General features: G+C 44.3%; 1 protein-coding gene across 1 annotated transcript in view; it reads right to left on the reverse strand.

Moving 5' to 3' along the window:
• The window catches only part of LOC122398318, a 36,491-nt gene that overhangs the window by 1,598 nt on the left and 13,152 nt on the right, over positions 1 to 21,741 (reverse strand). Inside the window, exons 2-13 of the mRNA XM_043398054.1 lie at positions 14,196 to 14,399; positions 13,791 to 13,880; positions 13,324 to 13,509; positions 13,214 to 13,252; positions 9,407 to 9,598; positions 8,258 to 8,352; positions 4,918 to 5,154; positions 4,134 to 4,442; positions 3,410 to 3,681; positions 1,615 to 1,793; positions 605 to 736; positions 175 to 360 (exon numbers count right to left, since the gene is read on the reverse strand). Coding sequence (XP_043253989.1) covers positions 175 to 360; positions 605 to 736; positions 1,615 to 1,793; positions 3,410 to 3,681; positions 4,134 to 4,442; positions 4,918 to 5,154; positions 8,258 to 8,352; positions 9,407 to 9,598; positions 13,214 to 13,252; positions 13,324 to 13,509; positions 13,791 to 13,880; positions 14,196 to 14,399 — 2,121 coding nt within the window. The remainder of the gene's footprint in view (positions 1 to 174; positions 361 to 604; positions 737 to 1,614; positions 1,794 to 3,409; positions 3,682 to 4,133; positions 4,443 to 4,917; positions 5,155 to 8,257; positions 8,353 to 9,406; positions 9,599 to 13,213; positions 13,253 to 13,323; positions 13,510 to 13,790; positions 13,881 to 14,195; positions 14,400 to 21,741) is intronic.

Genomic DNA, 21,741 nt, shown 5'->3' on the forward strand with positions numbered 1-21,741 from the left:
CGATTTATAGTCGGTGTAATGCCGCTCTTAAAGAGTAAAAGTTTCCACCCCTAACAAGCTGCAAGTTCTAATGGGAGGGGGGTCGAGGGAAAAGCGTGCGAAGCACGAGTCCGGGGGATTTCGCTTTGTTACGCGGGATTTTCTGTGTTAAATCCGGGTGTGTTTCTTGCATACCGCATACGATTTTCCCGCAGCAGGCCTCCTCGGTGTTCATTCTTCGGCAACCGATCTTCAGGGGCGGGCACTTCTCCGACGAGCACACCACCTCGCCGTAGTAGCACATGCATATCACGCAGATATTGCTGCTGGGCAGAATCTCGCCGTGACGGTGCTCCATACTTTCGAACAGGCAGTTGCTGCCTGAAGTTTCGTGAAACAAAAACACAGCCACTCTTCGAACCAACTTCGAAAATAAAATAAACGAAGCGGGTCGTTAGCAGCGGGTTCCGAAATGGATATTTTTGGGGGAAATAGGAGCAACCAGACGGGGAAGATACTCCGAAAATAATTGCGTTATACAATACTCGAAATAAAGGGGGATTCAGATGTCGATGTTAAAGCAAACTCTATGTGATTGAGGATAGTTACAAAAATCGAGTGTTACCATCGCTTTTACGGTGAGGATTCGTCGTGATCGGTGCTGGAACAACAGTGACGGCTGTTCCAATTTCCAGATTCAAATCGGTGGAATGATAAGGGGCGTCGAAATAGGGCGGTTCCCTTGGCACGAAGCCACCTTGCAAAAACAAATCGGTTTCAACAATAAACAAGTAAGACGGCGAGCAGACCGTAAGTTCTTTCAGTTTTTTAAACTGACTAATGATCTTACGGACCACTCTAGCGTACCAGACTTCGGAACAGACGCATTAAAATTGACAATAAACGACAGCTTGTTTGACGAATCCTGGTCTGCAACTAATAACGAGAAAACGTCCAAATTATATAAATGGACGCGTTGGTAAAAAGAACGAAAATATCGTCGAAAATACTGTCAAGCCCAGTGTGTCTGTCCCGGTAAATTGTACAGTCTCGCAAAGGGAGGGCCCGCGAAATGCATGCACGTCAGCGTCACGTTGATCGCAAAAAAAAAAAAAAAAAAATCGTTATAACTTCGAGCGCCCATGTCCGTTTCTCCGGCAGCAGCTGGAAATTTTTCAATTGCTCGAAATAGGTTTCTGCGGAAAGGAACAAAAATAAAAAAAAAAAAAGAAGCAACCCGAAAAAGTTAATAGCACGTGTGTGCCACCGGCACGGCGGTGAAACCAGCGATGGAACCGAGACGCGTTTACGTTTATTTTCGAATTTGGTAATAACCAGCGAATCGCCTTGCAGCGAGAAAAATAGAAGATAATTGAATTTTATTTGGAAATCTTTAATATCAGAATGTTCGAAGCGTTTCAAATTATCGTTGGATTTTGGTAGTAATAAGGAAAGGTGTCCTAAAGGGGAGGTAAACTGATTTTTGTTTTACGGGGGTGCCCATCGCTGGTCGAAACTGTTTCGAACGGGGATGTTCGTCGTCGGGCATGCATCGCGAGAAATTTGAAATTTACGGGACGGATAAAGTGTGAACGCCGGTGCCGGGGAATCTTGGAAATTTAAAATACGACCCACCTTCGGTCTCGACCGGCGGACTGAATCTGTTTTCCTGAGTGGCGATATCGTAAAATCCAGAAGTGTCGGTCGGTCGTAGTTCCGGTGGCACGACCACCGAACCGGAAGGATATCCGGTGACAGGCGACGGAACCGTCTTGTCTTTCACCAGCGCGTCCGCCGCCACGAACGGAATTATCCTGCGCGGGAAACGTACAAAAACCCCCGTCTTATTTCGCAGCGTTTCAAACTCCGCGACAATTTGTAAATTACCTTGGCAGCCAAGAAATTGGACCGTGTAACTTAAAAACGAGTGACATTGCACCAGAGTACGAATACCAGTACCTTGGTTTTACACAAAGTCCCCTTACCGATATTAACGAGAGAGGTTCCTGGGAATGGCAGAGTAGCAAAGGTTTGCTCGACGACTCATATTTGCTGTAATTTTCGACGGATATCTATAAATTACGTAGCTCGCGTGGAAAAGCATACAAACTGCTCGAGGGACAGGAGGGTCGGAGTGGACCGTGGCCAGCGCGTCAAAGGGCCATAAAGTTTGTTTGTTTCTTTGTGCTAACCAGCATTGATTGCTGTGTCCACCGTTCGGGGCCCTGCATTTTCAAACGGGCTTTGAAACCATCCGCACACGGTCCTTCTAAATAATCAAATGTCCGACCGCCGAGCGTGTCGAATGCACGGGACACGATGCGTTATCGGTGGAAACGAAGTAACAGTTAAAGCCAAAAGGCTACTTTGCAGGAACGCGGATGAGCAAACCATAGAAATGCTGGTTCCGTTTCTACGGTACTTCTGTCATCGATCCGAGTACGTGGGTGCTTCGATAGAATTTTCAGGGCTTTCCCCTTTGAGGCAGAGTCCGGGCAAAGTTAATTGGTCGCTCAAGGTCGCTGGGTTAACTACCCCCCACCCTCTTTGCTACTCGAACCGGGGAATTTGGAAGATTGAAAATGGATCTTTGTTAACCTCTTCTGGTAAATATTTGTATTAAATTTTGCGATATTGTGATATGTTAAACAAGGGTAGAATCTCGTCGCGTCGATAGGATGATGATCGGGTTGGGGTCTGGGTTGTTTTATATTTCGGTGAAAGTAATTCGTCCCCGAAGAGATTAAAGGGAGGAACAAGCTTGTCGTGGGATTGGGAATCGTGACTCGTGTGATTCACAGTCGAGGGAAGTGACCTTGACAGTCCAATCTCTTCCGTCCCGACAATAGATAGCCTTACCAACGAATCCATTAGCAGATCCAGTTTCGAACACACTCCTCCACAGAGTTTCTCCGTCCATTTTCTTGTTACGTTACCGTAGCCACCAAAATAGCAACGATAGAGTTCCAAAACTACCCCTTTACGGAGAAGTATAAATTGGAAAATGAAAACATTCTTCGAGAATCCAAATTCGAAAGTTGGTCGCCTATCTTAATGAATTTCCAAGGGCGAGAGAAACGACGGGAGGAAGGATCGGTTGTTAGGTGCGCGAGATTCTGCATAAAAACGTGTTTTCTTTGGTGTTCCATTCGCGGGGGCTCGTCTTTCAAAAGTAACACAATAAACGAGGGGAAACTAAAACAGAGGAATCAAAGCTGCAGACTTCTTTTGTTACGACCATTTCGAGTTACCCGTTAAAATCACACCGGGCACCGGTGAAGGATAACAAAAGTGGAGACTGGAGGAGAATTCTCGCTCCTTTGCCATCTTTTGTTCCTCCGATGTCCAGGGCCAGCCTTCAATCTCGGTAATTGGTATTGTTACTTCGTGTGGTTTCGAACCGTGTCTCGTGGAATCGTATTTACCTTACCTGACATTCGGTAGCGACGGCGGCAGAGTAGGCTCGCTGTAATCGTAATCGTAGTCCTCCCCCTTCTCTCGATGAGTGATGTTCAGTATGGCCTCCACGTCCGGCGGGATTGACCTAATCGGGTTTATCGTGACACCCTGAATGTGACCCACCGAGACGTTCGTTTTCACAGTCACGTTCATCACCAGGATGTCATCCGGCATTAGTACACTGGATGACGTTTTGCTGACGGCCCCTTTGGTTATGGACTCCATTGTCTCCGACGGCTCGATCTAATCGCAACAGGTTGTTAAACGTCAACCCCCCGCGATTGGCACCCGGATCCCTAATTTCGCTTTTAATCGATCCTCTCTGGGAAATTAGTTCACTGGTACAGGCGACGGAGCATATCAATTATCGAATCCCCATTCGATTCTTAAACTTTAATCATTAATAGATTAATCCTTTGCACTCCTATCTCGAGTGTGACTGGACATCGTACGCTTGGAAATTACAAAAGTACAACAATAGTGTTAATGAAACAGATATTTAACCCTTAAGTGGACTCTCGATCACGACTGAATTATTTTACCAAATTTTACTAATGGAGGATTACATAAGTTTGAGGATCAATTGCCTTATTTTTTGATCAACGTAAATTTCAAAGCGTTGGTGACAAAATTTAAATATAATTTGGGGTGCAAAGGGTTAAAGAGACAGCTTGTTGAGCGATTCATTCACTGACCGTGAAGTTTGCGTGCTCGAGGTCTTCTTTGAACGCAGCATCCGTCAGATTCGAGACGGTGTTCTTGTTCCTCACTGTTGCGTTGATCTTGGTGTCCTCTGGTTCCGTTACCGTATCGTTTCCGATGGCTTCCGGTAACGGGGTGGTCCGGTCCGTCGTCGCGTCCTCCACAGAGGAGAGATCCTCGATCGTGGTGATCGTCGATCCCTCGGTGCTGGTCGAAAACGTGGTCGACAGATCGTTCGCGAATTCGTCTTCTCTGCTGGCCAGAGTCGACTCCAGGGTCGTCGAATCGTCCACGCTGGTCAGCTGAGAAACACAGATTTTTCGAAATTTAAACCATCAAAGATCAAATATGGGTCGGTTTGAACTAGACGCCCAGTTTTACGAAATAAAAGAGATCGCCAATGTTTGTTCGAGTGAAAACTGTGCCAAACACTGGGTAAAAAGTTCTGATGGTGCAGGAGAGTGGTACAGCTGGTGAACTGGGGACGTTATGGCTCGTAATCTGGACGGATGGAAACAGCTGTCCTAATTGAACGTAAGACGTAACTTGGAGTGGTGGCTGGGATGCAGGATAATAGCAGTGTACCTCTATGCATCCTGTATTCCCAGGCGAGGGAATTCGCCAGACTGTGCTACTATGTTATAGTTAATATATGACACGACCTTGAGACAACCAGACCTCCGTCAAATTAAACATCTCGGATACTTTCCACGAAAATTTCAAATTTTTGCAATTCGTGAGACGAAAAATGGACGCGTTGGATGTTGGGGAGATTACCTCGTCCAGGGACGCTGGCGTCGTGGTGGCGATCTCTGGGCTGGATTTCACGTAGTCCACCGTCTCCACGAGGATCTCGTTGTCCATGATGTCGGTCTCGAAGGTGGATGGCCAGGACGTGGGATCGGTGGGGATCGAGGAATCCTCGCGATCCGTCGTGCTTGAATCGATCCGTTCGTCGACCACTCGATGACCGCGTCCCTCGACCGGTGGATTCGTTATTTGCTCCACCGCCGGCTGTACAGAAAATCGTTCGTGGCCTAATCGCTAAAAAACATCGAGCTTTTCGTTCGATTTCGTAATTAAAATTCTACGAACACCGCGTTTACTGTACACCTTCCTCGCGTCGAACCGCATTAACGGGGTTATGCAACCCGATTTTATCAAACTCGTCAATGAATCGAACCGAACGCGTATTTTGATCCTTTGCAATAAGTGTTTTTCCAAATAGCAAACGATCCAAATAATAAAAATTCCATCATAGTTTTAAACTATTCGAATTGGTTTCGAAGGGTACGGGAAAACAGATCAATATTTAAAAAAAAAATATTTGCCCAACCGGCGTAACGCGCGATCAAAATCATTCTGTTTCGTCGAGAGGCAACCGCCGTTGCACATAAAATATTTGTCCAGCTTTGTTTGTAAAAACGATGGACTGCCGCGTGTTCATAATATTTTGTCATTGTTGCGGAAAAAAATATTTGGAAAAAAACGTGAATTATTCCCGGGATACGAAACGGTACGGGAATATAATTGGAACGATGCGGACGCGTCTATTTTTTTTCGAGCTTGTTTTTGCCAGAACGTGTAAACGACTAAAAAATATGATCGAAACAGCATGAGATTTTAATAGAATAAGAGGGAACAAAGGTATCGTTTTTTTCTACGAGGTGAAAATATACCAAAACCGGAAGTATTAACTTGTAATTATTTCAAAATAAACAATTCATTTTGTAGAATTGTTATTCGTTATAATGCGCTAAGCTCAATTATCGAAATTAAAGCGTATAATTTGACTGTTCGACGTTGTTATCGACGATCTTGTGAGTGAATTTCATATATTAACAAAGTCAGACAACTTAATGATTACACTGTCTCGTTAAAATGGTTAAATCGTTATCGATGTATTATTTTGGCAATTGCGGCGGTTTTAATGCCAACGTATTAATAGTATATTAATATTTACAGGCGTTAATAGCGTTTTAATTTCCGTGTAATGTTAAGTTTAGGATGCACGCTCTTGCCACCCGTTGCACTTAACGCTGAAGAACTCAAGGCGAGGAAATAACATTCGGAATCTATTTTTCGAGGACGTGTGACATGCCACGGGAGAGCTACTTCTTTCATCTACAAGGCAAAAGAAGCGAAATTACATTTGCTCCATTCGTTTTCGACAGATGGAAACAAGAGTCGTAGCCTGCACAGAGCTTTGCGACTCCACGCTGAATAGTTAACAACGTACCGGGGGGAAAAAAATTTCAATGTTAATTAGAGGGGACTAACTGCAGCGTCGCCTTAAAAAAAGAAATACTCACGTTTTGATTAAAATAAATACGGAACGACTGCGTCTCGAATCTGAACTAACAAAAGATCTCCCAAAAATCACCATTTATTCTTGGAAATAGTAGAAATTATTAAAATTTTTGACAAATCAAATATCAATGTACGGATGGTCGACAGTGTAATGGAAAAGTATTCTCTTTTAATATTTATTTGAATATTGACGACTGCAATATTGATTTCACGACCGAATTTTTATTTATTAGCGACATTATAACGATATCAATAAATTCGAAGCATATGAAATACTGAGAAAAAACGTAAATGCTTTTATCAAACGGTTAATAATCGCGTTAATGAAATAAATCGAAAGTGCCGGTGATTGGGTTATATCGATATTAGGTGCACTTACCTAATTAATATCGAAGGAAAATATCAAACCATTCGTTTCCACTGTTATCCAAATGGCAAGATATTTAAAATTATTAAACAAAATACTCCCGTCGTGTGGATTTATTAAATCCGTGATGTATTAATTTTACTTTAATTTCATCTGAATAGTAGACAGTACCACGAAGTGAAAATTATTTGAAAAATTCACTAAAATAATATACGGATCCGATAATGCAAGAGTCTGGTTTGCCGTTCGACCGCAAACATTTCTATTTTAATATGGTGGAAAAATTCGTGGAAATATTTTTCCTCCCCCCGTGACTTTTTAATTAATCGAGAATGGAAGGGTTTAGGGCGCACGAAGCAAGGATCGTCAACTATTCCTTTTGTCATCGATGTATAATCTCGTTCGCGGCCACGTGATTTACAACCCGTAGTGGAATTTAATTAATGCAATCCCAACGGAACGGACGTCGCGCCGGTTAGACATTTAACTTAGTTAATCCGGAAACGCGAAGTGAAGCATTCCTCGTCAGAGACTTCAGCCTCGAATTGGACAGTCGCGTCTTGTACGGTGCTGTCGGTGTTAAACCGCTCTAAACAATTACAGGACCATTTATTCGAGCGATTTTGTCCCTCGAAATGCTCGATATTCGAGAGGCTATCGATCAGAAGCTTCGGAATCTCCCTCGCGGAAACTGAGAAACTAAGTTTAAGCAAAGTACTCGATAGTGAAATAATTATCCGAGCAAATACACTGTCAAAAAATCTTTGGAGCGTTAAGATCCCGTATCCTCTTTTCAAAGCACATCCACCGAATACGAAAACAGCGATTTTGGGTAACGCGGACGCGGATAAAACGGTCCGCGGTGATTTTTTCATTTTTATTTTCACGCTCCTCTTACACCGGGCGATTTTTCAGTCGGTTTTAGAACGTTTCGGACGGATATCGTCGGGAACGAGAAATTTATCGGTGTCGGAGTACCGTAGCTCCTTTCCTCGACGAAAAATATGAAAACACGATCGATACATCCTAACGTTTCGTATAAGATTTAAACATTTCTCGATTCCTGGTCGATCGGTCCCTTTGACCTTTCAAATTCGTTTTAAATTAATATTTCCGTGAAAAACCGCTTCCGAGGGTCTTCCATTGGCTTTCTAAAATATATATATAAGAATAAGAACTCGGGGATCCATCCAATTCGACGAGAGCCGGCGAAAAAAGCCCAGAGCCCGGAAGTGGATCGAATGCAGGAAATTCAGGAAATTCACGAAAAGCGGGACAGAGTTGAAAATTTCCAGCCAATCACCGGGAAGGCGAAAGAAGCATGCACGGAGTGGAAGCTGAAAGCACAGGGACAGGAAGATTGATTCGCCGGAGCGACAAGTCGGACAGACAGAAGAAGCGGGGGGAAAAGAATTCGAAGAGTGAAAGGCGAAAACATACAAAGAAATTGGTCTCCTTGCGGAACTTGGCGTAGTCCTTGCTGATGAACGCGTACGAGGCGTAGTTCTGGGTGGCCTTAACCTCGATGCTACCGCCTTGAACGTTTAATCTGTCAGTTTCTTATGGCATTCGGGCTAGAACACCTAGGTGGTAATCAGGGTTGTGAAAGAGCACAGGGTTTTTGCGCTGCGCCCGGCCCCGCTTGTGTTTCCGTCTTTCTTCTCGGCGAAAATTCGAACGACCACTCGTTCCTCGTGTCGCCAGATCCGTCTTCGTTAAGGCTCGCGAAAAACTTCACGCTTTTTAGAAATATCTCGCGAGAGCAAACCTAATTTCTTGCACCGGGAAATCCCGAAACTAACCTGCCACCGATTCTCCGTCGTCTCGACCCTCAAGTGGACTCTCAAATTGGTAAATTGAAATCAAATTCAAATAATTACATTTACGTTTAGTCCTCTTGAGGGTTAACTCGACTTCTCCCCGTTTTTTTTTTTATTTACTATCGCTATTATATTTCTTAATAAAAGAGCCGACTGATTTTGACTTTTGTGAAAAATCACGTGGCTGTAATTTTGTTTTTACGTCAAGCATTCCGCGTCTAATCAGGGAGTTTAGCGAATATCGAGGCAGGATGTTTTCGACGAAGTTTTATTTCACGCAACGACTGGAGAAAAACCGTTTTGACCGGTGTCAAACCGTCGAACGCTTTATTTTTTTTTTACAACAAACATATCACGGCTCGCTAAATTATTTTCATTCGTTAGTCGCGATGTATCCAATCTCGAGCTGCGACCGGATCGAATAAAACGCCGCGTCCCCACCCCGTTGAACGAATCAACGAAAATGGAGTACTTCCAAATACATACGTGTCAACAGCGCGGCTCTTTTTATCAACGCCGTGCTCCCGCGGAACACGACCGCTCGAATTTCACGACTTTTCCGAGTGGACGACGATCCTAAAAATTCCCCAGCAACGAATTTTAAACGGTCGAAAAATAGATTTCGAACATTTTATACATTTTGTGTGTGTTTTTTTTGTTAGCCCGATGGAAATTAACGCCGAGGGGGAACGCGAAACACAATCCGGGGTGGGCCTTTCGGGCGGGGCGAAATCGCGGCAACCCTGGTGCATAGATTATTGCGACTCACTGCAGTTGTAGGTGGATGGACAGCAGTGTCCATCGCGTACGATGGGGCTGCAGCCTTGAAGAGGCGGCGCGCAGGCCAACGGGACGCAACGCACCGCGCCCATCGCGCAAAAGCAATTGTCGCAAGCAGCTTTCCACTCGATGTCCCTCACCATCTCGCCCTCCTCGTACACTCGCGAACCCACGCGACACCCTGTAGAAACAACAAAAAAAAAAAAATTCCATATTCAAGGGAGAAGACTCGTGTAAAATGATAGAAACGAGAAGCGTTGTTTGACCATTTTTTTACAGCTTAAGGGTTCGATGAAACTTTTCGCCACTTTCCACGTATGTTCTTTAACGTTTCGAGATACAGATGCAATTTTTTTTTCGTTAGTAAAGTAAAAAGAATTCGCGAAGAAATGGAAGGTCCACGGTCGATCGAAATATAATTTTTGTGATCGGATCCGGAGAAGAATATAGATTCAAAGATGTCCGCTTAGGTTCGACGCCGGGAACATCCACTCCGCATGGACTCGAAATTTGAAATCGATCGTCGATTCCCAAGATATCGCGTCGACAGAGTCCCGAGAAGAATGGTTCCGAGAAATACGCTTTCGAAGTTTTAAGAGCGCCAGATTTATATCGTGCTTTTCTGTTCGCGCGGTGTTCTCCTCCAAGTATTATAAGTTCGACAATTTCTCATACGTCGATATAAAATTCACAGGATATATTTTCAGGAGCACTCTTTAAATAAAAAAAGACCGATAAAAAGAAACGAATGGTTCGAGGTGTCTGATAGAAAATGCCCCGATAAAGTCTTTCGAATTAAATTCGACTTGTTATCGGTAGAATTTAGAATCCCTTGGATCTGGGTTCTTAAATCATGGTCTCGAGTCCGCGTGCTCGTAATATCTGAGGCGATATCTTCACCAGGATACGATTAATAGCGTAGTAATTATCGTTACTGTGCAATAATTGTAAATAAATCCTGTAAAAACTGATTATCGTATTTATTTATAATAAATTTTCCCAGCCTCTAAACATCCTCGAACCAAAGCAATGGAATACAAAAAAGGTTGGAGAAGTGAAGGAGAACTATCGCACATAGTTATTCCAGAAAAGTTGGCAAATCCGGCAATTAAACTTTCAAACTGAACGGAATCCAGGGAGAATCAAAAGGAGACGGTTGCCTTCGAAGGGAGAAAGGAAGGATAATCTTTAGAATCCATTCGGTCGAAGGTGATACAGCACTTCATAAAGCGCCGAGAGCCAATCTCCTTTCACCCTCTTTCGAGTGGCGGTGGGCAGGGTTGAAAACCGAACGAACCCAATATCGGTCCCGATGATCCGTTCCAGGACGAAGTTCTATCGCGAGAACGTCTCCCGAGGGCGTTATTACAATGTTATGGCGACGTTCGACGGGGCCACGCGTTGTCTTCTCGTTCCAGACGAAACGACGGGGCTGTCGTACGATTTTTAGCCAGCGATTTCAAGGTCACCGAGTGTTCTTCGCCAGAAACGATCAAATAAACTACAAAACACTCTGTGTACTTATTCTTTCTAAAATGCACGTGTTAGGGAATGGTTCTGTAATGGCCATGAGCGCTCGCATAATGGAGGGAAACGAGGGTTCAGAGGTTGGTTTAAAGTTTTAAGCAGTCGCGGGAAACTGGCCGTTAAACCGACGGCAACCACCGACGTCTGAGCTAGGCTTTCGAGAGACCTCGACCACTAGAAACAGACGACGAGAAAACTAAAAGTAGCGAGAGCTTTCGAAACCTATTTTCCGCGGGTCAAAATATGGAAAAACGAATGGAGGAGTTATTTAACGCGGGAAATATTTGTATGAAATTTTTCGTTGTTTTCCCCCCCGGCGGAACGGGACGAAAATTAAATAATGTACGAGGTCCCGTGCAGCGTTTTAAAAAAAACGTTCGATTTTCATCGCCGAGCGAACAGAAAATTAAAAAATAAAAAATTTCGCGACATCGTCTGCGCGGTGGCGGGGAGGGAGGGAGGGAGCAGGCGGGAAATGGGGAAAAGCGACGCCTCGCGCGGCGGGCGTCTCTTCACCCGTCAGATTTACCTGGAAACGTGATTTCCAGTTTGCCCGGGAAAGGGCCGCCGCGTCGTAAAATTGAATGAAACTGGGCGTTAAGTGAACGAGCTGAGAAACGACGGTAGAAATCTTTCTGAAGCAAGTGTCACGGGATAAAGTAACGCCGACAGTAACCGTGTTTTATTGCGCTAAACGTTTCCCTCCAACTTTCCGACGCGCGCGCGTATTACGGGAAAAGGGGGTGGGAAAGTTTTTCCCTTCTCGCGGCGAGACGACCGGTGGGGATTCTTAAAAGGGATCTTTCGCGATGATAATTAGAGATGCCCGCGGATGAGAGGCTGTTACGACTCGAGAGGATTAAAATTCGCGGTACAGGGGTCCGCGTGATTTCGTACCGCGCGGCGATTTTTCGCTCGTAAGCCGAGCTTTTTAAACTCGACCAGCGGCTTCTTCCGAAAGCGACGCGGGGCCCGGTGAACTTTCCTTTTTATCGCGCCGGGGGAAACTTTTCGTCGCAACTTTCCCTGGACGGGGGTCGTTGTTCGAGAGAGGCTTTCCCCGGACGACAGCGTTGACGTGACTGCTGCCGTGGCAGCCGGTGATTAAACTCTTAGCCAAGACAAACGCCGGAACGCGATGTCGAAATAGATCGAAAGTTTCATTTTGTTAAGGATACCGGGGGTATGATGCGCGATCCGGCGAGCTTAACCCTATCGTTCCTGTTGATTTACCAACAACTTTACCGTTGGAAAACTTTAGTAATCGTACGATATGTTGGTGGATCAAATTCTGTCTTAAAACAAACTAAAAACGCATATTAAAAATAGTCAAACTTTGGACGCGTGCAGTTCCGAAACTACTAGTGTTTTCTTAATTATTAAGGCATTGCCAGCGGCGGCAAGGCTTCCCCTTTAATATGGTTTTTGGTTTTTGTCGATCGGACTTTCCGTTTTCGAGATATCGTAATTTATGTAATAGGTCATTTTTCAAATTCCGCTCTCCGTCTTAGAAAAGGCTATTAACGCGTATTAAAAATAGTCAAACTTTGGACGCGTGCAGTTCCGAAACTACTAGTGTTCTATTAATTATTAAGGCATTGTTGGCAGCGGTGAACCTTCCTCTTTAATATGGCTTTTGGTTTTTGTCGATCGGACTTCCCGTTTTCGAGATATCGTAATTTATGTAAAAGGTAATTTTTCTAGTTTGACTATCTCTGTCTCCGTCTGACGCGTCGGACCTCCTTGTCGCACGTTGACCCACTGACCGAGTGACCGAGTGACGTCACGTTTACTATTTACTACGGTCACGTGACTTCATTCATCTCGAGATGTAAACAAACGTAATCAGGCCCTTCGGACTCACGCGATCGACTTGAAATTAAAATCGCCATATCTCCGGAACTAATAAAGCTATCGACTCCCACAAACGCTCATTTTAAAGGGCATTTAATCCTCTATCCGATGACCATACCAACTACTATAATTTTTGCTATCTTCTATGTTTATTTTAACATTTACTTTGACGCTACATACCCAAAGTAGTTTCACCACTTCCTATTGATCGTACGACTGGTATACTAAATAATTATAAATAATTCTTTTCTCTAGAACCAACCACGGTATCGACTTGAAAGAAAATTCGTTTTCAAGGGGGTTTCATCTTCTATCCGATGAAAATTAAAAACTTGTTCAACGTAAGAGAGAAGGATATCTCACGAATAGAAATCAAAAGACGTAGCGTCGCGCGAAGAAGAGTATTTGGACTCACCGTTTCCCACGACCGGCGCCAGGGTGGAGGAGTGGAGATCTTTAAGAAAAAGAAAAGACCAGAATGAGTTATTTCGCGAGCCCGCGAGCCTGGCAGGAAAGAACACTCACGGGTGCAATTGTAGGCAACCGGGCAGCATGAGTGCGGCGCGTACAGCGGAGTGCATCCTGGCAGGGGCAACAGGCACTTCGGTCTGATGCATCTTCTTGCACCGGAGATGCAGTAACAGTACTCGCATCTGCGGGAGCCCATCATCGCTGAACCTGGACCGTATCTCACCCCCTCGTGCAGGCAACCTGATCGTCAAAACACCGATTCAATCCACCACCTGCCCATAAACCCTTCCTAGATCCTAATAAATATACAACCCTTAAAAATCATTAAATACTTCGTTAACCCTTAATTGAATTATTATCCACGAGTTTAACCCAGTAATTGTTTAATATATATCGATGTAATTATTTAAAAATTTATGTAACCGTTAGTTCATTATTTTTTTAAATGCCTTGACACGTTCACTGACAGATCTAAAATATAATATTCTTTCTTCGTTCCATCGTTAGGACGCAATCGTTACCTTGAAAGCGAGAATTCTGATAATCCTCCTCGTACGTTTCTTCCTGCTCTACACGAACGTTCGATCTTCGTAAAATATTCACGGAGTCCCCTGCAAATTCCATGAGCTTTCAACCCCTCTATCTTCGTCGGTGTTTCTTTACGTTAATCAGTATTGACGTTAAATCTTACTGAAATTAGATTTCGTTACAGCATTCTAGCTACGCGATTCGCCTCTTTGCACTTTCGATTTATATTTGCTCTCTCTGTACGTACGATTTATGTATAAATAATAAACTATTTAAAGTCTAACAAAGATTCCTGTATTCGAGAGAAACGATTAGTGTTTCTTAAGGGTGAATGTATTACCGTGGCCAGTATTTTCTCTCGATATTCGTTCGATTGGATTGTTCTAAATGGTACTAACGTGTCTCGCCGCAAACCAATTCCGCGCAGCAGACGTTCTCTCCCGGTGGACGAGCGCGACAACCCGAGGGCGGTGGGCTGGGTAATCGTGGACAAACCCGAAGACGGCATCTGAGCCCACCTTCGACGCACCTGCACTGCAGACAAGGCTCAGACGTGACCACCGACGCGCCCTCCTGGTACCTGCGGCCCTCGTACCTGCATCCTGCAACAAAATCTCCCGCCCTGTCAGACCGAAACTGCATCTTACAATGCATCGGGGAACGAGGCATTCCTTTATGCATTTATTCAACGAAAGTAAAACGCAATGGAGTCGTAAAGTCGACGGATACGTGGGAAGAAGAGTCGTAAAAGGACGAAACAAAAGGAGGACCAAGATTGCAGGCTGATTTCTCGAGAAGAAATTAATATTTCCAGTGGAAAAAATTGTTGATAGCCTCTCTGGGAAATATCCCGGGGAGACATCGCGAATTAGATGTTATTTCACGATCGCGTTGTCCCCGCCGTGTACAGCTCTATTACAACTTGTTCCGCACTGATTCTATTGTATTTAATCCCGCGCCATCCCCGTGCTTAAATCGATTTTCAAGCCTCCGAGCGAGAATCCTCGTTAATGTTCGCGCAATTTACGCGAAAAATTCCCGTCAAGGGATCCCCCACGAACATTGTAAAAAAAAATAAACTACACTTTATCATCGAATCTCCGCGCTATTTGTATTTTTAAATTCTTTCGTAATTATTGCTAGTCGAAACTTAGAATTATGCAATTCTAAAACGCACGATTTTAGTTCGAATCAACGAGGGTTAATGGATCGAAGATCGTACGTCGTGAATATAGTAAAAGTATCGAAGAGATCGATGGACGTAAAAGTCTACGTGGGTGAAGTTTCGCGCCGCGTCGCGTAGAATGAAAAATGCAGGAAAATAGAGAAGATGGAATTTCGCGAATTTTCCAGCTCGTGTCTCGCGTGATCCAATAACAGATCGGATCAGCGCTCGCAATGTCGCTCCCGTTGATTACGTAAATCGAGCGTACGGCGAAAGTTTAACGGGCGTTAATTAACGACTAATCGGATTGTTAATAATCGCGGCTTCCTCGTCGCTTCCTAGACAGATTTTCTGCTCGTTACCGCGGACCACGGATCCCTCGCATATTTACGCTCCCAGGGATCATCGGGTCATTGGAACTCGGTGTTTCACCTGTCGGAATAATAATAAGGCCGCGTACTCATTAGACAACCAGGGAAATTTTATAGATCCATTCAAAGTAACGCACTAACTATAATGCAAATAACTTCGAGGAGGGCAGATAAATATTTTATCGAGTAGAATTTATTTGTAGGCCAGAAACGATAGAAAATGAAGCGATCTGCTTTATCCAGAGGCAAAGCAAAACGCCTGAAAGGAGTTACGCTACTTAGCCACAAAGGCAAACCTTTATAGAGTGATTCAAAGTAATGTATGTACCAACCAAAATGCAAATAACTCTGTAAAATTTATTTTATCTTCGAGAGGGGCGGAGAAATATTTTATCGAGCGAATAGAATTCTTTGTGGGTTAAAAGTGATAGAAAATGATTTGATAGGAATCCGGTAGAGCACCATGGAACGATCTGCTTTGGGTTTGGGGTCATCCAGAGGTAAAGCAAAACGCCTGAAAGGAGTTACTCGCGCTACTTAGCCACAAAGGCGAACCCGGGGCGTCAGGAGGCAGAAAAGAGAAGAAAAGAGGCCCGTCTACGGCTGGAAAACTCGAACGAAACCAACTGGCGGCCGCCTGTTCCTCGCCCCGGTGTTTTTCCTCGTCTCTTTGTTTTCCCCCCTCGTACCACGGCTCGGTGGCAGCGAAAACGTTGCCCGGAAGTAGCGCGAAATTCAACAGTTCCAAAAACCAAGAGTTAAGAATCACTTTTCGCGCGAGACAATTCGAGTTGGAAGTTCCGGCTCGCTCGAGAAACTCAACGAACGACTTATTCCCCCCCACCACCCACTCTGCTTCCTTCTGAACCGTACCATTCGGTGTTCGGACTATTTTTTGCCAACTATTTCTTCGAGCTAGTCTATAGAAATTTTCAAATATGGCGTGCGTGTTATTTTTAACGACTCGAAACCCAAAATTGAACAATGGAGTATCATATGGATGTAGGTCATTCATAGGCTCGATGTGGGATTTTTATCCGACAATGGATTATATTCGTACAAAAACCAAACGCGTATTCCATGTTTTTTTTAAAACGATTTTTAGGTCTTTGAATTTTGAAATGCTTCAGAAAGAGAAAATCAAATAAAATAAGTAACAGGACGTTCCGCGGCGGAGAAAAAAAATGATTAAATCAACGTGAACGCTGGACGGGTTCGCGAACGTTATGGTTTAAGGGCCGAGAAAACGAGAAATAAGTGTTTATGCGACTGGCGAAAACGCTCGTGTGTTTATGGAGATGGGATTACCGGTTAGACTGTGTAAAGTAACGCGAAGTGTGAGTAATGATGGTGGAAGAAGAGGTAGAGGCATAAAGCGAGTTAGCTGTGTATATAGAATAAGGAAACTTTCGGTTTGATGCTAAATACGCGGGTACGGAGTAATAAAATATTTAGTATTATAATGCAGAGCAAACTGTTCTGTGCGTTAAGGCACATAGCCTTCGGCGTTTCGCTGGTCGAACTTCCGCCTCGTCGAAAGAATTCGAACCCGAAAAACGTGTTCTTATCCCGTCCAATTTTCCACGAAAACTGGCCAAAATACGTAATATTGAGCGGGAATTATTTTTCAACTAATTTCCAGCCCAATTCGGTAATACCCGCAACGTTAATGAAATGTAATTAATTATTAATATACAAACAGCAAGAGAAATCAAACATTCGTGTTTGCATTAAATTTATATGGATTCGGATGAAATTAGGCGGTGTAAATATAACTTGCAAATGGACCTGCATGTTGGAAAATATTATAATCAACCACATTTTGGTTTTAGACTGTTATGAAACTCGAGAACGTTCAGGATTTTTAAAAAAAACTTCGATCGACAAACTAGGAATTATGTCCGCGATTGGAACCGAAGAAAACACGCGTTCGCGCTTAATAAGAGATAGCGAAAAATTGTACCGTAAATCATCGCGAAATAAATCAAAGCAAAGCTCCGAGCGCTTTGCCTTCCAAAAGCGATAAATTACCAAATTTATTACCGCGTTTTATCATTTGTTTCGAAACACTGTGTAAACGAAGAATTAACGTCTAGTTAAAATCAGAAAATACTTCGTGGGAGGACAGACGCTCCTCGTCCGACTATCGTCCACCTAATCTACTGAGACCACGCATTGTATCGTCTCTCAAATAGAAAACTGCAAATTCTATTTATAAGTATTTAACACTACGTAAAACTTATCGAACGTTCCTTCGAACTCTGCTCTCCACTAATTTTTTCCTGCAGAGTACAATGTTAAAAAAAAAAAAACGCTAACGACGCTAAGTATCAGAGCAAACGAGCTCGTACCGCCGAATTAACGTCGAAAAATGGGTCCTCGGGAGTACTTCTTGCGTGCTTGATGTCTCGGGAGCACGAACACCAGGTTGACACAACGCTGGGGAATTAGGCTGCCATTAGTCGGAGGTAACGCGAGTGCCACGGTGGAAAAGGTACTCTATTGTTGGCCAAAGACACTCGTACGCGAAGCAAGTCGTAGCAGCTAATGGCGCAAAACCGGATAATGGCGAGGGGATGGAGGCAGTGGGCGATCTCGCGAAGAAGATTTTAATCTCGAGGAAAGAGCGGAAGCGTGTTCGACGAAAACTTTGTTAGAGAATCGTTCGAGGCATCATCGCGGTCGTTAACGCGAGTGAAACAAATCGCCGAGCGTGTTCGAAGAGGCAAAACATCGAAAGGGTTGCGCTAACCCAAACCATATTACACCCTATGAATAAGGCAGTTAATTATTGTTCGTTATCGCGTAATGTGCCCCGATCGGTGAAACTGCCGAATTTTCGCGGCATTATTCTCCCATAGAGTCGGCCACTCATTGTTTGCTCGCGATGTTAAATTGAAAACGCGCGAATATCCGACAAATTGGGTTCAAAAAGGACGAAAACGATGCCATAGAGTCCATCGATTCGATTTCCAAGTTCGAGTTTGTCAGGATCATTAACAAGTACGTCAGAAACCACGGAAGATTAACGCCCCCCGAAAACAGTTTCCCAAAGTGCGGATTTGATATCCTCCGAGGGTCTCGTCTACTTTGACCTCCTGGAACGCTTTTCAAATGGCGGAGGACGTAACCCCCAAATTACAATTTTATACTTCCCGAAGAATGGGGTCGATATCCTTCAGGAATTACGTCTACTCTGACCTCGTGGAACACTTTCAAGCTGCGCGAGACCTTATCCCCAAATTACAATATTATCCTTCCTCGAGGAGCAGATACACTGCGTGATTCAAAGGTCTATTTATTATTCCACGGTGTTCCTAACTACTGTAAAGTTATTAAAAATTTTAAGAATTTACTTAGAGATTAATCAAAAATTTCCGTCTGTCCGTTTACTTTCGTTCTTAAAAAAGGAATTTGATATTCTTCGCGGCTCTCTCGAGACCCAAACTCCAAATCACAATTTCATAGACGTCTAACAGGACGGTACTCACCGACGACCAGAGAAGAAACCGCAGCCTCGGACGTCCTATCGATCATACAACGTCCCCAATCCCATCGACGGCGATCTTCGCGAACAACTTCCCCGACCGCCAGTCGATCGCGCCAATTGACGCACCATCTTCCTTGCAAAGGGAGAATCCACCCCCGTGGTGAATAGCGGCTCGCTAGCCCGTGAATTTCAACTTCCAATGAAACCCGCAACCCCCAGAACCCGAGCGACAAAAGCCTCGAACGTCGCTCGCGCGTCCTGCCAATTAGAAAGACAAGGGAGGCTAACCGTGAGCCGTGGTCATTGTCGGTGAGAGCCACTGCCCGGTATCGCGATCCACGCAATAGTCGCATGAATGGACCGAACTCTGCCCTCGCCTCCCACTTTCGAACCACTCTCCTTCCCCCAACCCTCGCCGTCTTCGTATTTCCCGTTTCGTTCAACCTTTCTCCCTCCCCCTCCTCCGCGAAACAACACAACGAATAACGTAACATTACACGCACGCGAGGTGCAGGCCAAAGGTTTTCACCGCGATCGATGACCCTCACCTTTGATAAATTGGTGGAATTTTGAATTCGAAGCTGAGAACTCTCAAGAGTCACGAGTCTGTAAAATCTTGATGTATGTTAGCTAATTGATATTAACTATAATGGGAGTAGGTGATCGATACGATGATAGTACGGTGGGGGTGGTAGATGCTATCGTCCTTGAGCGACCAACATATTCGACCAGAACTTCGAGGATATCCAATATTTCTAACCATCTACTTGCGGTCTCTAGCGAGAATTTATGGTGAGAATATACGGCAGTCATTACGATTGAACGGATAACCGTGCTTCAGTCTTAAGTAGCAGGCCATTACGATGTAATAGCAATCGATTAGTACAATGAATGGGTAGTTTTATACTTCCTGTTTCTTTCTTAGCCGGGCTGCGTTAATGAAAGCTCCGTCTCTGCCTAGAACCCGAGCACTTTAACGCGGCAGCAAAATTTTTCGAGAGGTTACCTAAAGATTCTCTTCGTCGTCGACAAAAAGGGTAGTATTTTCTTGCGAAAGGTGTCCCTTTCTTCGTGAAAGTAGGCGTTTTGTCCTCGAGGAAAGCTGCTTTCTTTCCTCGAGAGGACCCTCTATAGACCGTGACTCTTTGAAGAACGCTGTCAAAGAACAGGATATTGGTAAACCCAATGGCAAACCTTTATTGCATTAAGTTTGAGGAGACCGCTTCCGCTTTCTCGAAACCTTTACCTCATTTGCATAACAAAGTAATCTTGCGATGATGCGATGTTCTAGTAGCGCGATACATATTTCTCCTTTTTTATCTTTTTGAGTATATTTCAGCAACCCTCCTACGACACGATGAAACGTCGATGTTTAAAAAGAACATTTCCTATCGGTGCTAACAATAATTTACCAAACGGAACACGTATCTATTTCCTGTAATATTTATGAGATTTTCCAGAAAGGAAGGGTCGAAAGAGTTAAAACCGTCTATTGTTTATAAAGAAACGAGCACTAGGGTCGCGTTCTCGTGGTTCGATTCGTACAATTGCCGGAAGTCTGGGGATTCGAGCGTCCGGGGATCGAAGAAGTCGCTGACCGGAAATTAAACCGGCGTCGAACTCGCTCGATTCGCGGGTAAAAATAGGATCGATCGGTTTCTGGAAGGGCGCGGGGGACCAATAGGGGGGGGGGAAGGGACCCGTCAGAGTGGACGAGATTGACCAATCTGACTCCTGGAATCGCGAGGATCTCTCGCGCGGGCTGCGACGCGCTGATAAATCGGATTCCGGCTGATAAATCAGCCGGGCCGCGACGATAAATTCGTGCTGGCCTGGCGGACGTATCGCGAGGAAATATCGCGTGATCGTGTCCGATTAATAATCCGGCCCGATCGGGTTTCTTCGGACGCCATGTTTTAATTAAAAACTCGAGATCCTGCGCGAGGACCTTCGCGACGTGGTTTCGACGCCGTCTCGACGGAATAGACGCCGTTTCCCGTCGATCGGCCCTGCTGCTCCTCGTTGATTAAAAACCGTGGATTCGAAATTACGAAATCTCGATCGGGTGAACAAAAATTCAACCAACGAGATCGGTAAATTTACTGAAAATTTCACTGAAACAATATTCCGTGGTATACGGTGAATCGTCATGAACCACGCTAGGCTTGTTGTTATACAGAATTGCATCGCGAATCGTAAATAATGCACGCTTTACAATGTTCCGTTTACATTGTCTCCACGTTATGTTATTACTACGTTGCAAGTTAATTGCAACCAGCTGGCTGCGATTCTACGTCAAATGGGAAGACTCGAAAACAATGGGTCGAAACGTGAAACTTCACAGAAGTTGCCTTGAAGATCTCAAATAAATAATGACAAATCGTGGTGGGATAGAATTGCTACAAACGATTAGAGTTTCTTAATAAACGTTCCTTATTTGGCCAATCTGATAAATATGTAGTTATGAAGTTCAATGTACCGAGCTGGTAGCTAAAGGAATTTCTATCGAGCGATTATTCTTCGGTTTAATCTCTGATTATGTTTTAAAGGCAGTGAATTAAACTTCGTACGTTGGAAACGCTCGTCTGGCGTACATAGGGGGATAAGCAGCCGGAAAACGATTGACGAGACCTGATAACCCGGCAGAAATGTTTAACCAACCTCGTTATATATTAACGTTCCGCCGCTGGCTGAGCTGTAATTCGTTCGAGCCTCTGAAACGATGTAATTTCACACGGGAATGATTTATTTAATACCGCCGATGATCCGTCGAAATTCTCGCGTCTACGCGCGCCGAATTCGAATCCCGGCCAAAGCGGAAACGTAATTCACGCGCTGATTCATCCGCTCCTTTGAGCCCCGGAAACCTGAACGAGTAAAGGAAACCTTTCCCCACCAAAGTCCAAGAAAACAGATCA

This window comes from Colletes gigas, unplaced genomic scaffold (genome assembly GCF_013123115.1).
Source record: "Colletes gigas isolate AHSC1104 unplaced genomic scaffold, ASM1312311v1 Colletes_gigas_Sc00011, whole genome shotgun sequence".
Classification (NCBI taxonomy): Eukaryota; Metazoa; Arthropoda; class Insecta; order Hymenoptera; family Colletidae; genus Colletes; species Colletes gigas.